The sequence below is a fragment of the Malania oleifera genome, chromosome 12 (genome assembly GCF_029873635.1).
Source record: "Malania oleifera isolate guangnan ecotype guangnan chromosome 12, ASM2987363v1, whole genome shotgun sequence".
NCBI classification, from domain to species: domain Eukaryota; kingdom Viridiplantae; phylum Streptophyta; class Magnoliopsida; order Santalales; family Ximeniaceae; genus Malania; species Malania oleifera.
The window spans coordinates 81,537,656-81,551,204 of NC_080428.1; the positions used below are offsets into that span (position 1 = coordinate 81,537,656).

Here is a 13,549-nt window from a genome sequence, read left to right on the forward strand (position 1 = left end):
ACAAGTTCACACATAGTGTGAACTTGACCTGGCCACCACAGTTTGTTTCTTACTCTTCCAAAAGACCAAATTACCACCAACCAAGATACAATATCTGGTTGCGGATCTTCGTTCAAAAGGCTACCCAGCCCAATCTACATCTTTATATCCCTAAATATAGGTACGACTTTGATCTTGATGTACGAGACCTCTCCCAAGTGCACCTTTGAGATATCTCAAGATGTGAATTAGTGCATCCCAACGACTTGTACTCAAAGAATCCACGAATTGACTCACAATACTTGTTGCGAAAGATATGCCTAACTGAGTGGTTGTGAGATAATTTAACTTTCCAACAAGTCTCTGGTATTGTATAGGATTAGGCAAAAAATCACCCATATCCAACATTAATTTGCTGTTAGGGTCCATGGGCGTATCATTTGGTTTGGGTCGAACAGCCCAATCTCATCCAACAAATCAAGAACATACTTCCTTTGTGACAAAATAGTTCTCATATGAGATCTAAATACTTCTATACCCAAGAAGTATTTCAATGGTCCCAAATCTTTGGTTTGAAACTTTATCAGTAGAAAATGTTTTAAGGCTCTGAATATCTTGATCATCGTCACTTGTAATTACAATATCATCCACAACACAATAAGAAGGATCCTACCTGATCAAATATGACGATAAAACACAGAGTGATCCACTGTACACTGTCAAATGCCAAATACAAGTACTACAACACTGAGACCAAACGATGCTCTGGGAGACTGTTTTAAATCATATAGCCTTCTTGAGCCGACACACTAAGTTTGACTCCCTATGAGCAACAAACCCTAGTGGTTGCTCCATATAGACCTCCCCCTCAAGATCACCATGCACAAAGGCATTCTTCACATCTAACTAATGCAAAGGCCAAGACATGCCTTCAGATGAACCATAAAATCATTAAGCTTGACTTTCATAGTGTATACCTAATGACAACCAACCACAAATTTGTCAAGAGGAAGAGATACTAATTTCCCAAGTATCATGGTCCTGCAAAGCATTCATCTCTTCAACCATGGCATTCTTCCACTCAAAGTAGGCTAAGGCTTTCGAAATAGATTTAGGAAGGGCAGCAAATGATAAAAGTAAGAACAAAACAATAATAGGAGGGTGATAAGAAGTCATAGCATTGGATATGGGATGTTGTGTACATGTGCATTTACCTCTTTGGACAGCAATGGGAGGATTAACATTGTGGGGAATATAATCATCATACAAGGAAACTAAAGGCATGGTAGTAGAAGCTAAAGGGGAGCCTCTTCCTTGGAGTCGCCATCGTGAATACACCCGCAAATTAGGATGATCGTGACAATGAAAAGGACTCAAATGACATGGAGACATAAATGGTTGATTAGTTAAGGGCAGCAAACTCTTAGGCATTGAGACCATAAGCACTCAAGGACACTCAAGGACTAAGAGTAGTATGGTGTAGACTCAAAGAAGGTAACATCTACGGAAACAAAGAAGCAATGCAGAGTAGGACTATAACAATGATTTCCCTTTTGAGTATATGAGTAACCTAGAAAGACAAATTTTATAGCACAAGGATCCAACCTATCCACCTTGGGAGTTAGTTGATGAACAAAGGACACGCACTTGAATATACGAGGAGGTAAAGAGAATAGAGACGAATTAGGAAAGAGAACTGAGTAGAGAATTTTACCACTAAGAACAGAGGATGGCATCCTGTTGATAAGATAGTAAGCAGTGAGTACAGCATTACTCCAAAACTCTTAAATATGCATTTGATAAAGTAAGGCGCGAGCAATTTCAAGGATATGTCTATTTTTCCTCTCTGCAACCCCATTTTGTTGAGAAGTGTGGGTGCAGGATGATTGATGAACAATACCAAACTAAGTCATATAAGTAGTGAATTGAGTACTAAAATTCTCATTAGCATTATCATTCTGAAGTATTCAAACTGGCAAACTAAATTGAGAATTTATTTAAGAACAAAAGACATAAAATATATGAAATAAATTAGAACGATCTTTTATTAAATATAGCCAAGTCATCCTTGAATAATCATCCACAAATGTTACAAGGTATTGGAAACCCAACTTGGACACAACTCTACTAGAACCCCAAACATCAAAATGAACAAACATGAACGGGCTTGCAGCTTGTTTATTGACTTGGGAAGCAAAGCGACACAATGATGCTCTCCCAACTGACAAGACTAGCAATCAAGACTAGACACGAAACTCAAACTCAGGAACTAGATTAGCTATTCCAACAAAGGATGACTAAGGCAATGATGAATTTGGAGAGGTGTGGCAGTAACAATGCAGACGGTAGAAGGAGATAGCAGCACAAAGTGACAAAGCCATCAGCTTCACACCCTCTACCAATTGTCTCCCTCATCTTCAAATCCTAAATGACCATAGAATCAAGGAAGAATGTTTCTTAACAATTCACGAATTTGGTAATCTTGCCAACTAAAATAAGATTAAAAGTAAACTTGGGAATATACAAAACCTAAGGAAGAGAAATAGAAGAAGTGGGATTTACAATCTCAATTTCCTTAACAACAGTGATGGATCCATCAGCAAAAGTAATACAAAGTAAGTTTTTAGGCTACTAGAGAGTAGAGAAGAAATTAGGTATACCTGTGATATGATCAATGGCAACGAAGTCTACAACCCAAGGACTAGGACGAGAAGTACTGGATGGCATGTTGTGGGATTACCTGTTTGGGCAAGAGATGCAATGGGAAGAGAAGCTTGTTGTGATGCTTGATACTGTTGGAACTTGGGATACTCTTCCTCTGACATAGATACAGTACGTTGCCCCCAACTTGGCCCCAAAGGTGTGGGGTCAGCGGTGGCTGCATTGGCTGCTCCTAAAGTTGTGGACCTTGTGGTCAGTGGTGGCTGCATTGGCAACATGTGAAGGTTTACCGTGGAGATCTCAACACTACTCAATAGTATGATTACCTCGTCCACAACAAGTGCACTTGCGAGGAGTGCCTCTTCCTCTTCCGTCTCCATCTCTACCACCACGACTGCTCGAACCACCTCGATAACTTCTGTGGTTGCTTAGCTGAAAACTAAAATCACCATGCATGGCGAAGGCTGTCCTCTCGGAGCCATATGCAAGGGCAAGAGAATTATGCTAAAGGAAACTCAAATGATGCAAGAATAAACATCAGCAAATGATGGCAACTCTGCACTACTAAACATCTAGGACTGGACTACCTCAAACTCAGATTTCAAACCCGCTAGAACCTGAAGAACTGTCATTTGCTCCCTTTGCTTTTGCATCTCACGAACATTAGCAGCTATAGGTTGCACAATGTTAAGCGCCTCATGAATATGCTTCATCTCTACAAAATAATGATGTTAAGTGCCTCATGAATACACTTCATCTCTACAAAATAATCTATAATGCTCCTATCTCCTTGTTGTAACTGAAAGTACTCCTGGGATAAATCATATATACATGTAATGTTACTAGAGTACAAAAGCTTGGCATCCTTGCAGGTATCTAGATGCACGCACATCTAAGCAATCTGGGGCTCCATCGAATTTCACAAGAGGGACACATCTTCCTGAATCCACACTTCTTTTCTCTTCTCACTAAAAGGACCAAATTGGAGTAAAAAGTGGTCAAATTTTCCTAATCCTGCTAACTAAACACATACAGCCTTAGACACTAAACATAATTCTTCCCATCCAACTTTTCAGTTGTTATCTGCAGCAGCGGTGAAGAAAACATGGTTTTAGGATTCATAGAATCCATCCCAGCACTCACAAACCAGCAGCCACACCACTGTCAAACAAGAACAATCAAAACCAACCAAGACAACAACAAACAAGGTGAACCACCAAAACAACCACAGATGAGATGAACCACTTACAAACTAATATAACACTACCATAGCCTCACAAATCAACTAGTGAACACTGCCACTGCTCCAAGAGACTCACAAGCCTTTACGAACACCGAACAAAAACTAACAGATGACCATGAGTGCATGATTAAATAAGGTTGGATCTTTGAGCAAAAAATCATGCCTAATAGCTTGGTAATATGGTCTAGGGAAGGGATCAGAACATGCTGGAGGAAAAAATCAGAAAAAATTGCCCTGAAACAGTCTCACATGCCGGCGCATGTGGAAGTTTATGGCGATGGGATTTTGTAGGGTTATGGTTCAAATGGTTCTGTTTTCGGCTATATGGTTGGTTTGTGAAATAATGAAGGATTGTGGTGGCTCTGAGAAGGGCAGTGACAGGAGGGTGCTTTCTGGCAGGGGCTGAGTTCGGGTTGGTGATAGGATTTAGGTTGGATCATGCTCCAGCACCATGTTGAGATCAAATACATTCTAATGATCATAATACCCTTACTCTCACTAATTAGCATAACACTAACACAATAATACTAAAAAACTAAAATAACCATTGAAACCCATTTTCAGATATCCTATTGTAATCATAGTCCAAAGGAGAGCAACGCATCCACACCTACCACGTCCACCCCTAAAGATAACTAGTGAGCAAAAGAACCTCAACTGGGGCAGTGGACCTTCCTGATTCCCACAAACTCCAAATACAAAACTGTAGACTGTGTAACAAGGACACAATTCAACCCAAAGACATGAGGACAACCAATATGCTGGTTTCCATTTTCTCACTTTTAACCGCCAAAATGCAAGGAATCTTTTAAGCCACATTCCCATGTAAAAATGCCTTATTGATGGTAGTGATCACGGAGAAGTCGGGGAAGTAGGGACAGTGTGGAATCATGCCCACCCCTACATGTGTGCACATGTGTGTGTGTGTGTGTGTGTGTGAGAGAGAGAGAGAGAGAGAGAGAGATGATAACTTAAAAGATCCTGATCACTTGTTTCTGCTTTTGTAACAAACAGTCAAAATATTTCTCATAAAACAAATATTTAGAGACAGCCTCAAATTCTAACCTGATATCAAAGTTCAAAAGAAGAGTAGAAAACTAAAAAATTTAACCTTCAGGATGAGAAACGGTTATTTAAAATTTTACCTGTCGGGCACTGTTGAAAGGCAATGAACTATTTTGGAGAGCCACAACACAGGTATGGCCATATTTTCCTTCCCTATTAGAGGAACAACACTCAACTCAAATATGTAATTCACCAATAAAATTAACAGCAGAAAATTAATTAAATTAAAGCAAACAATGAACCTGAAGTACATATCTAGGTAGAAATAACCAAAGAGTTGACCAGTACTCAAGTCAAAAACCGAAAAAAGACGAACATCACTGTGCCAAACCTCAGCATCTATAATTTCATCAAATCTCAAACCTGCATGAGGAAAGAAATGGGGAAAGCAAATAATCAGGGTGCGGATATCATTCTTTGCTGTATTAGACAAACAGGAACAAGCAGTATTCACCGTGATGTCTAAACAATAAAATCATTAGAAACCAACCAAGATAAACCCATAATTACCAAAAAGATCTTGAATGATTTTGAAGATCCCGGATAGAACCAAATTGACAGGAAAGTACTGCTTAAGAGCTCCAAAGTCCAGATCAAATTGTTGTTCTTCGACCCTCTTCACATAATAGAGTATATCCTCAGCTCCTAACGGAATATCACCTTCATCTTTGCTCTGAAGCCCAAATATAATGAGCAAAAAATAGATGAAACAAGCAAACTACACTATATTAAGACACAGAATGGCTAGCAAGACTAACCTTTAAGTCTTTCAATATAGAAAGTTCTCTATTGGCCAAGTCAGTTAAACTGGCAGATATGTCCTCCAAAAACTCAAATATCTGGAAATAATAAGATAGCTCTACAGAAAATCAGCTCCATAACAAAAGGGTCTGGAAATAAAACACACTCACACACTCATGAGAAACAAGAAAAGCAAAATATTTTTCTTTTGATAATAAGAAAAGTAAAATATTACACAAACTGAGTGCACATTATGTAAATACTGTACTGCATCATTTGCAGCAACTTACATACCACTAGAAGTAGAACATTGAACAAAGATATGTCGTACACTAAGATGAAAATGGAATGTGCTACTGTGAGTAATCCTGCATGAAATAAATGAACGTGCTTTGCACGCAAATTTCCTACTAAAAATGCGAGGCTTACAAACAATCAGCTACCTCTGGTGAATAAATCTTCTATAGCAGCCCATTAAGTATGACTCCATCAAATGATCCAAGTATCAACAATGCATATCTATATACAACTTTGGACAATGTTGAACTGCTTACAATTCTGACCTCAAGTTTTGCTAGAAAGGAACCCAAAGAACTTCAGTCACATGAGCTCTTAACAGATTTACGAGCACTGTTTTCCATTTCCTTGAACTATGGAAAATTGGGAACCTAAATTTGAATGTGAAATGATAAGCTATGTATTGAAATTGCCTCCGAGGAAAATATCAAAGATAGCTCTTCTATGTTGAGCAATCAGCAATTTGTGCCACAAAAATAAATAAATGAATAACGAAAAACAATAAACAAGGTTGATTCCAAGACTGCAACAAATTAAACATCGCATCATTCAATTGATCTTATGCTTCTAGAAAAAGCTTGAAAAACAATTAACTTCAATCCAGGAACCTGGTCTGTACAAAATACTAATTTCTTATTGGTTAGAAATATTGGAACAAAGTCGAGTAAAGGGGCCAAGGCAAGGACCAACCATCTAATTCCCATAACTGGCAAGATGCAAACATTCAAGGAATAGAATGCCCGCATGTCCCACAAAGGTACACTTTGATTCACTCTAACTCTTAAGTTTTCTTGAATAATCACCAAAATTTCCAGTCTTTTAAAGAATTGCAGTGAGAAAACAAGTGTGGTATAATCCACACGAGAAAAAGAAAAAAAAAAGAAAAAAAAAGAAAGAAAAAGAAAGATGTTATCATCCAAGTAATAGCTCTCTGCTAGATTCATTAATGAACGCTTGTTCTATCTCTTCACAAATTAAAAATCCTGCCATAAAGATTCTTGAAGGGAAGATTGTACACAAACATTAAGGATTTAGCAAGAGGCCATACTAACCTTCGAGGATGTTTGTGCCATCCTAACATCAACAGCATAATCTGCATAGTTTGAAAAGCCTAGCAGTCGAGCAAATTTATGCCGCAACTGGACCTAAATGATGGGAAAAATTATAAACATAGAGTTCTCAACACAATAATGGAAAGAGATAAGCATTGAACATCAAACCAGATCCCTACAGAGCAAACAATTAATCCTAGCTAACAAAAATAAACCCATTTAATTTTTTATTGCTTCCTAGGTGTTGCTACCAACAACCTTGAGTAGCATTCATTTACTATATTGACCATCAGAGTTAAAACTAAATCTCTAAATCATACTATGGAGTTCGAAATATTTCCATCCAAATGACCAGAGACTTATTTTTCAGAATCCCAACATTAAAACTGAATCAATTGCAAATCTTTCGAATCCCAGCCACAAGGTCCACAACTCAACAGACAACAAATAATGTATCCTAAAATGGACAAGCTAATGAGGAAATTCGTCCCAAAACATTTTGTAGATTTTGAATGTAGCTATATTTATAGTGTAAATGACTTATTCGTTTTTAAAAATAATTAAGGGGAAGCAATATAAATAGACTGAAGACTAGGGGCATGCAAGAGTAGTACAATACACCTATAAGGATTTGATGAAAAGGTGACTGAACAGGAGTCCATAGACATAAAAAAAGAGAAGTTAATAAGAAGCAGAAGACAGAGAATTATTCATGTAAACTAGTAAGACATTTACATTTTCCTGAAAAAAATGCTCTAAGCAATAAAATGAAAGATGAAGAAAATTTCTGGCAGGTGAAATATGGGCAGAGGGAGATGCTACCTTGAGTGTGTGAGTTGCAACAATGAACCTTCGTTCACCATAGCACATTTTACTCTTATATATTACCATTCAATTAATTTCTACTCATGTACATGATTTCGATTAACTCATCGCCATCTCAAGGTTCTATGCTGTCGGGTTACAATGAATAGATGTGGTGGGCTCCTTCATCCATGCCACATAAAATTTCTCTTTCTGACTTATCTTGGCACAGACTCCTGTCATATGTTCTAGATTTCATATGATTCCTACCATTCTAGGGAATTCCAAGCATGTATCCATAGAAAAAAATCCACTATCTGATTTATTAGAATTTGCTCATGGAACAAAACTTTGAATTCTGCTAATGAGAAAAAAATTAATAAATACATAAATGCAAGTATGGGAACCTTGAGGAAACTTCTGAGAGAAAATGTTTTTATTAAAAAAGTATGCATGAAAAACAGCATTTGATCTGCTGATGAACCATTTGAAAGAGGGGGGAAGCAAACAAAGAGCAAAATACTGCAGCTCCAAGGGAAGGGAAGAGAAAAAGATAGGACAAGAGGCTGGGAGAGAGGGAGGCAGTAGTATTGACAAATGATTGGTTCAAATGCAACTTTAACCTTGATTGCCAGTTAGACAGTTGAAAGAAACCTTTATAAAATTCAGAAAACAATACCCTTTAGATGACATGTACAGCATTTAAGTACTCCAAAGTCCAATCAAACAATTTTTTCCAGAAACCGATAAAGATGATAATAGCTACAATGAACATCATTTCTTGTATAATACATTCTGATGTATGACCAAAATAGGTTTGATAACTTATGAACAGAGTTCACAATTAGTGCTTGATATATGAGGCTAGTACATAGAAGAGCCCTCTCAACTATAATATGCCTAGACAATAATTGCATAAGCAAATTAGTACAGCAGTAATAGGTGGTGCCCTTTGCTGCCCGTCACTGAATTCTCTCTTTGCTAATCAGGAAAAAAAAAAAAAGTTACAACAGCAAAGGCAAAGTAGAAGTGTTCTCATATGTGCATCAATGTTGGCTTCTTATTTAGACCATAAAAAATCATGGTGGGGATACTAAAAGATGTGATTTTTCGAGCAATTACCAGACGTTCTAAGAGGGAAAGATTGACCTCTCCACACCTCTTCCCATATGCGACAGCCACCATCCTCCGCGTCATTCCTATCTTCACAGATTTGGAGTAGAAATTGAAAAGTGTGAAAAAAAAAAAAAATCCACCATCAAATAATTTTCAGATTTACATGAAAAAGCACTTGCATGGCTGAATACAAAAGTAATAGTGCAGTCCATAAAATACACACACATGTCTGCAGATAAGGTCATAGCAATCAACAATTATTAACATCAGCCACTGGCATTAAATTAGAAGTTTAAAGAAACTAACTTCAGCTCTAAATTCTTAACCAATATGGGCGACTGAGAATGGTTGTTCTGACTTCAGCTCAGTGTTTATGTTCATTGAATTGAAAATTTCCATCAATCAGCCATCCCACTCTATAATTTCATGGTCTTTCCAAATCTTTCTTTTACAACTGAAGTAGCCTTTTGCTTTGGGATACTGTCTTTAACTCCAAAACTTCTTCATCCTCTTATGTGACCCACCATCTCTCACCAATGCACACCCATCAACCCCTCCCCTAAACCACTTTTTAACTAATATAAGCCATGCACACACAAACACATGTGATTCAAAAATCAGTCGAACATCATTCGTTATAGCTCAAATGAAGTAGAATCCAGGTTGCTAGAAAGATTTAAATAAGCTTGGTATCAGTGTCTTAAGAGTTTTGTTACATTGACACATGGTTTTGGTGTATGATTCTAAGTTGGAGGGAAGGTTGGTTAACCTGAATTTGCATAATACGGTCGTCATAGAGATGGCTCTAATGTGTCATTGTTACGTTGTGATTGGTCTGGTGGTGTCCTCGAGCCTAAAGATGTATTATCATTAGATCCCTGGTGTTTAGTCATACGTAAACGAGGACTTGTCTTTTGAGGAAATACTAGTTGAGCAGCCTACCTCCCTCAGTATCCTATTGGAGTATTGGGTACTAAATGAGCACCCTGAGGAGCACTCAAGGGCGAGCTCTTGACATCCTTTAGGGGTGTCCTAGCCTTCCGTGTGAGATTGGAAGCCCTATGTATGATCCATTTGAGAATGAGATTGTGCAGTACTCTCAGCCTGTAGGTTTAAGTGTTCACCTTTCTTGGTCGTCAACTATACAATTGCGCAGTGTCATCTAAGAACCCCGGTTGTGCTATGGGGATGAGAATTACCCTCAGTATTGTTGGAATGTGAGTTTATATCCCTTACAGCTCTAGTCCGAGTTCTCAATGATGACCTCATTTGGATCAAGAGTTGTCAAGCTATGAGAATTAACCATTGGGTTAGATCTTTAAGTGCTTCCTTGGATGAAGATAAGTATGGTTAGGCTCAACTTGATGTAGCCTTGCTGTTGTATGGGCATGATGCCTTCACACTTTGGGCAAATATTGGCAAGAGTGAGATTCCTTTTGGCTTTTGAGATCTCCACATCCGTGACAGTTGGTATCAGAGCGAATCTCTGGATCATGAATGAAACGAGATTGATACTATGGGCATCAACTCAATTGTGGGACTTCAGTTTGTGACATTAAGTAAGGGAAGGAGAAAGGTATCTTTGAGTAGGTTCTTGTCTCGCACTCCCTTCTTGTCATGTAACTCGTTGCAGATAATGAAAAGGAAGTTGGCCTTCGGTTGACTATCTTGTGAATCTCAAGATGCTTGATTATGTCCTATACCCTTGATGAGGGAAGAGGGTTGATTAAGGAGAATTAAGATAAGACTACGTAGTGCTATTGCGGCAAGGATTGTAGCCACACTTTTAGGAGTGTCCTATGGTAGTTGGCATTGGTGTGTCCTCGTTCAACAACAAAGGCGATACTCTCAAATATGGTGGAGGAGATGCCTACAAGAGTTTGGCCAATGGTGTCTTTCATGGAACTTGGGAAGTTTGAACCCATAGAGAGAGGTGACATTCTTAGATCTATGGGGAAGAATGAGTTGTGAACACCCTAGACAAATAGTCCTCGAGCCACAAGTGCAACTCTGTGTTGGTCAAAATGGTGACATTTTACCCAAGGGGGTATGGACTTAAAGGGAACCATAATGTTATTCATTGGACTTCGTTGGAACCCCAAGAAAATTTTATGATTTGAGTTTTGCAGGGAACCCGATTGGAAATTGGATTTGTGGAATTGACGGGAGTGTACTTGCACAATTGACCTATTGAGACCCATGCCAACGGGCATTGGGATGAGTTTTTCCAAAGGGCATTTGAGCCATGTTGCTAGCGGGCACATGAGCTGTATTGGCCAAGGGCCGAGTTCTATTTGTGGTTGTTGTGTAGGTTCATTCATAACCGAGCCAGAGGGCCATCTTTCAAATGAAAGCTTGAGTCAGAGCCAAAGGGCAATGATATCAAAGTGTTAGCCACAACGGCTTGTGGTTGAAGACCTGTCTTTAGAGCATAAGTAAATGGTAATCTTTAGCTTCAATTTGGTTTGAGGTTTGGATGTTTGAGGACATGGAAGATTAGTAATAATATTGAAGATTGTCACCTAAGGTGTGATCTGAGTTTGAGCCGCAAGGACTTGAGGAAGTTCTTATGATTAACGTGTGGTTGGGTTTAAGCCGATTGTAAACTATGGAATTGTGGGATTCACAAACATGTTGGATATACTGTGCGGAATTGGATTATGAACCCCAAATGTTGCTATTAGTCAAGTTTTCAAAGGATTCCTTTGGTGTGGACAGTTGTGCCTCATGAGACTCCTTGGGTGGGGGCTCACCTTTGGATGGTATATCAATATCGAGCTTGGTTGGCTTACTAGACATAGTAAGCCCATGGTTTTCATACTAGTTGTATGGAAGAGACACTAGAATGTGGACTCATCTTTGGAGTGATGTCGTAGGAGTCCAAGGGAGGGGGCTCATTTTGGAACGGTATGTTGGTTTTGAGCTTCGATGTTTACTTGGTTGGTTCCCTACAAAGCTGGATGGTGGACAAACTTGGAGAACCTCCGAAATGGGATCTATATTTGGAAGTGTAAGGTTGGTATGGAACCTTAAGCTTGTATTCAGATGTCAGAACCGTTACAAGCTTTAAAAAATAGACAAATCTTCGGTTTGACCCGTGGTTAGATAAGGATTTCAGAATATGACCCTCCTACTATGAGAAGGGAGTTGTATTGTCCCGCAGAAGATGGTAGTATGGTACAATATACAGTATCAAAATTGGGTTATGAAAGAACTTTGATCTAAATGGATTCTTGTATTGGTTACTCCTTTGTACTGAATTAAGATGAGTTGCGACAGGTTTCAAAACGAGTTTAGCTTTGGGAAGTGGTTTGCCTCCGTGTATCAATGAACAAGTGCTCTTCAACCGGTAAGAGTTTAAAGTTTTCAAAGACAAGATTGAAAATACGGATTTGTATCAAGGATTGTGAATTTGAAGCATAGTCTTGAAAATTGGACTGAACCGGCCGATCCAACCCGGTTAGACAAGAAATAGCCAGATCACCAGTCCAGATATGGGTTTAAACCGGAAATTAAATGACCCAAAACTAACCTGGTCAAACTCAGATGACTCAGCCCTACCTGGCCAGACCCAACAAGTCAACTGGGTTGAACGGGTTTTCAATAAAAAGAAAACACACAGCAAATTGCAGCTGCCTGGGTTTGAACCCAGGACCTCAAGCATCAAGGAAAAGGAATCTAACCACAAGCCACTGTTTTTTGTATGTTTACTAACCACAATTAAATATATATATATATATATATATATATATATAAAACTATATCATGGTTTATGGGCATCTAATTTATCAAATTTTGAAATCTTTAACTTTGAAGCACTTGTTTCGAACTTAAAATTATTAAGAAAAACAATGAAAAATATGAAAGAATCTAAATTTTTTATGCTAAGTTATTGAAAATGAAAAAGGAAATAAAATACGTAATAAATTAGTTAACAAAATTTAAATTTTGTACATTATTAACATATACTTAATTTTGAATCAAATTTTTATTTTTAATGGTATTTAGTATAGGAAGAAAATATAATAAAAGATTACTTTCCTATTTCTTTTCTTTTCTTTTCATTAAAATAAAATTCTTGATCCAACAAGTCATAAATAAATTTTAACTAAATAAAAATCTATTAATATTATTGAATATTTATTTAACCTTTAGTGATGATTATAGTTATCAAAAAATTAACAGCATCCCCAAACTACTCTCCTATATTACACACATATATGTACATACATACACGAGTGAGTATATAAATAAATATATATAATATCACCAGTTCAACCTACCGATCCAACCGGCTGAACCGACCTAGTGGCTTCATTGGGTTGGTCACCGATCTGGGTTTTAAAACGATGGTTTGAGTTCTAGGAAGAATGTTGCTACCTTCAGGAAGTTAAGAACTGGTGGTTATTGTTCGGTTGTGGGCTTTCGACTGAGTTATGACGTTGGAAGTCTTGGGCTGAATTAGAGATTAGATTATGGTTATTAGAGAAAGCTACATCCAGTTTTGGATTTGAGTTTGGGGTTAAAGACCTTTGTGTTCGAAGACGTGTCCCATGAACGGCATCGGGTCAAATTGAGATCAAGTCCCTAG

The 13,549-nt window shown here is 38.0% G+C and overlaps 1 protein-coding gene across 2 annotated transcripts in view; it reads right to left on the reverse strand.

Moving 5' to 3' along the window:
- The window catches only part of LOC131144688 (probable thimet oligopeptidase), a 31,959-nt gene that overhangs the window by 7,401 nt on the left and 11,009 nt on the right, over nt 1–13,549 (reverse strand). For both annotated transcript variants that reach the window (XM_058093489.1, XM_058093491.1), the window contains exons 7-12: nt 8,965–9,045; nt 7,039–7,131; nt 5,707–5,787; nt 5,459–5,621; nt 5,191–5,311; nt 5,029–5,101 (exon numbers count right to left, since the gene is read on the reverse strand). In XM_058093489.1, the coding sequence (XP_057949472.1) occupies nt 5,029–5,101; nt 5,191–5,311; nt 5,459–5,621; nt 5,707–5,787; nt 7,039–7,131; nt 8,965–9,045 (612 nt within the window). The remainder of the gene's footprint in view (nt 1–5,028; nt 5,102–5,190; nt 5,312–5,458; nt 5,622–5,706; nt 5,788–7,038; nt 7,132–8,964; nt 9,046–13,549) is intronic.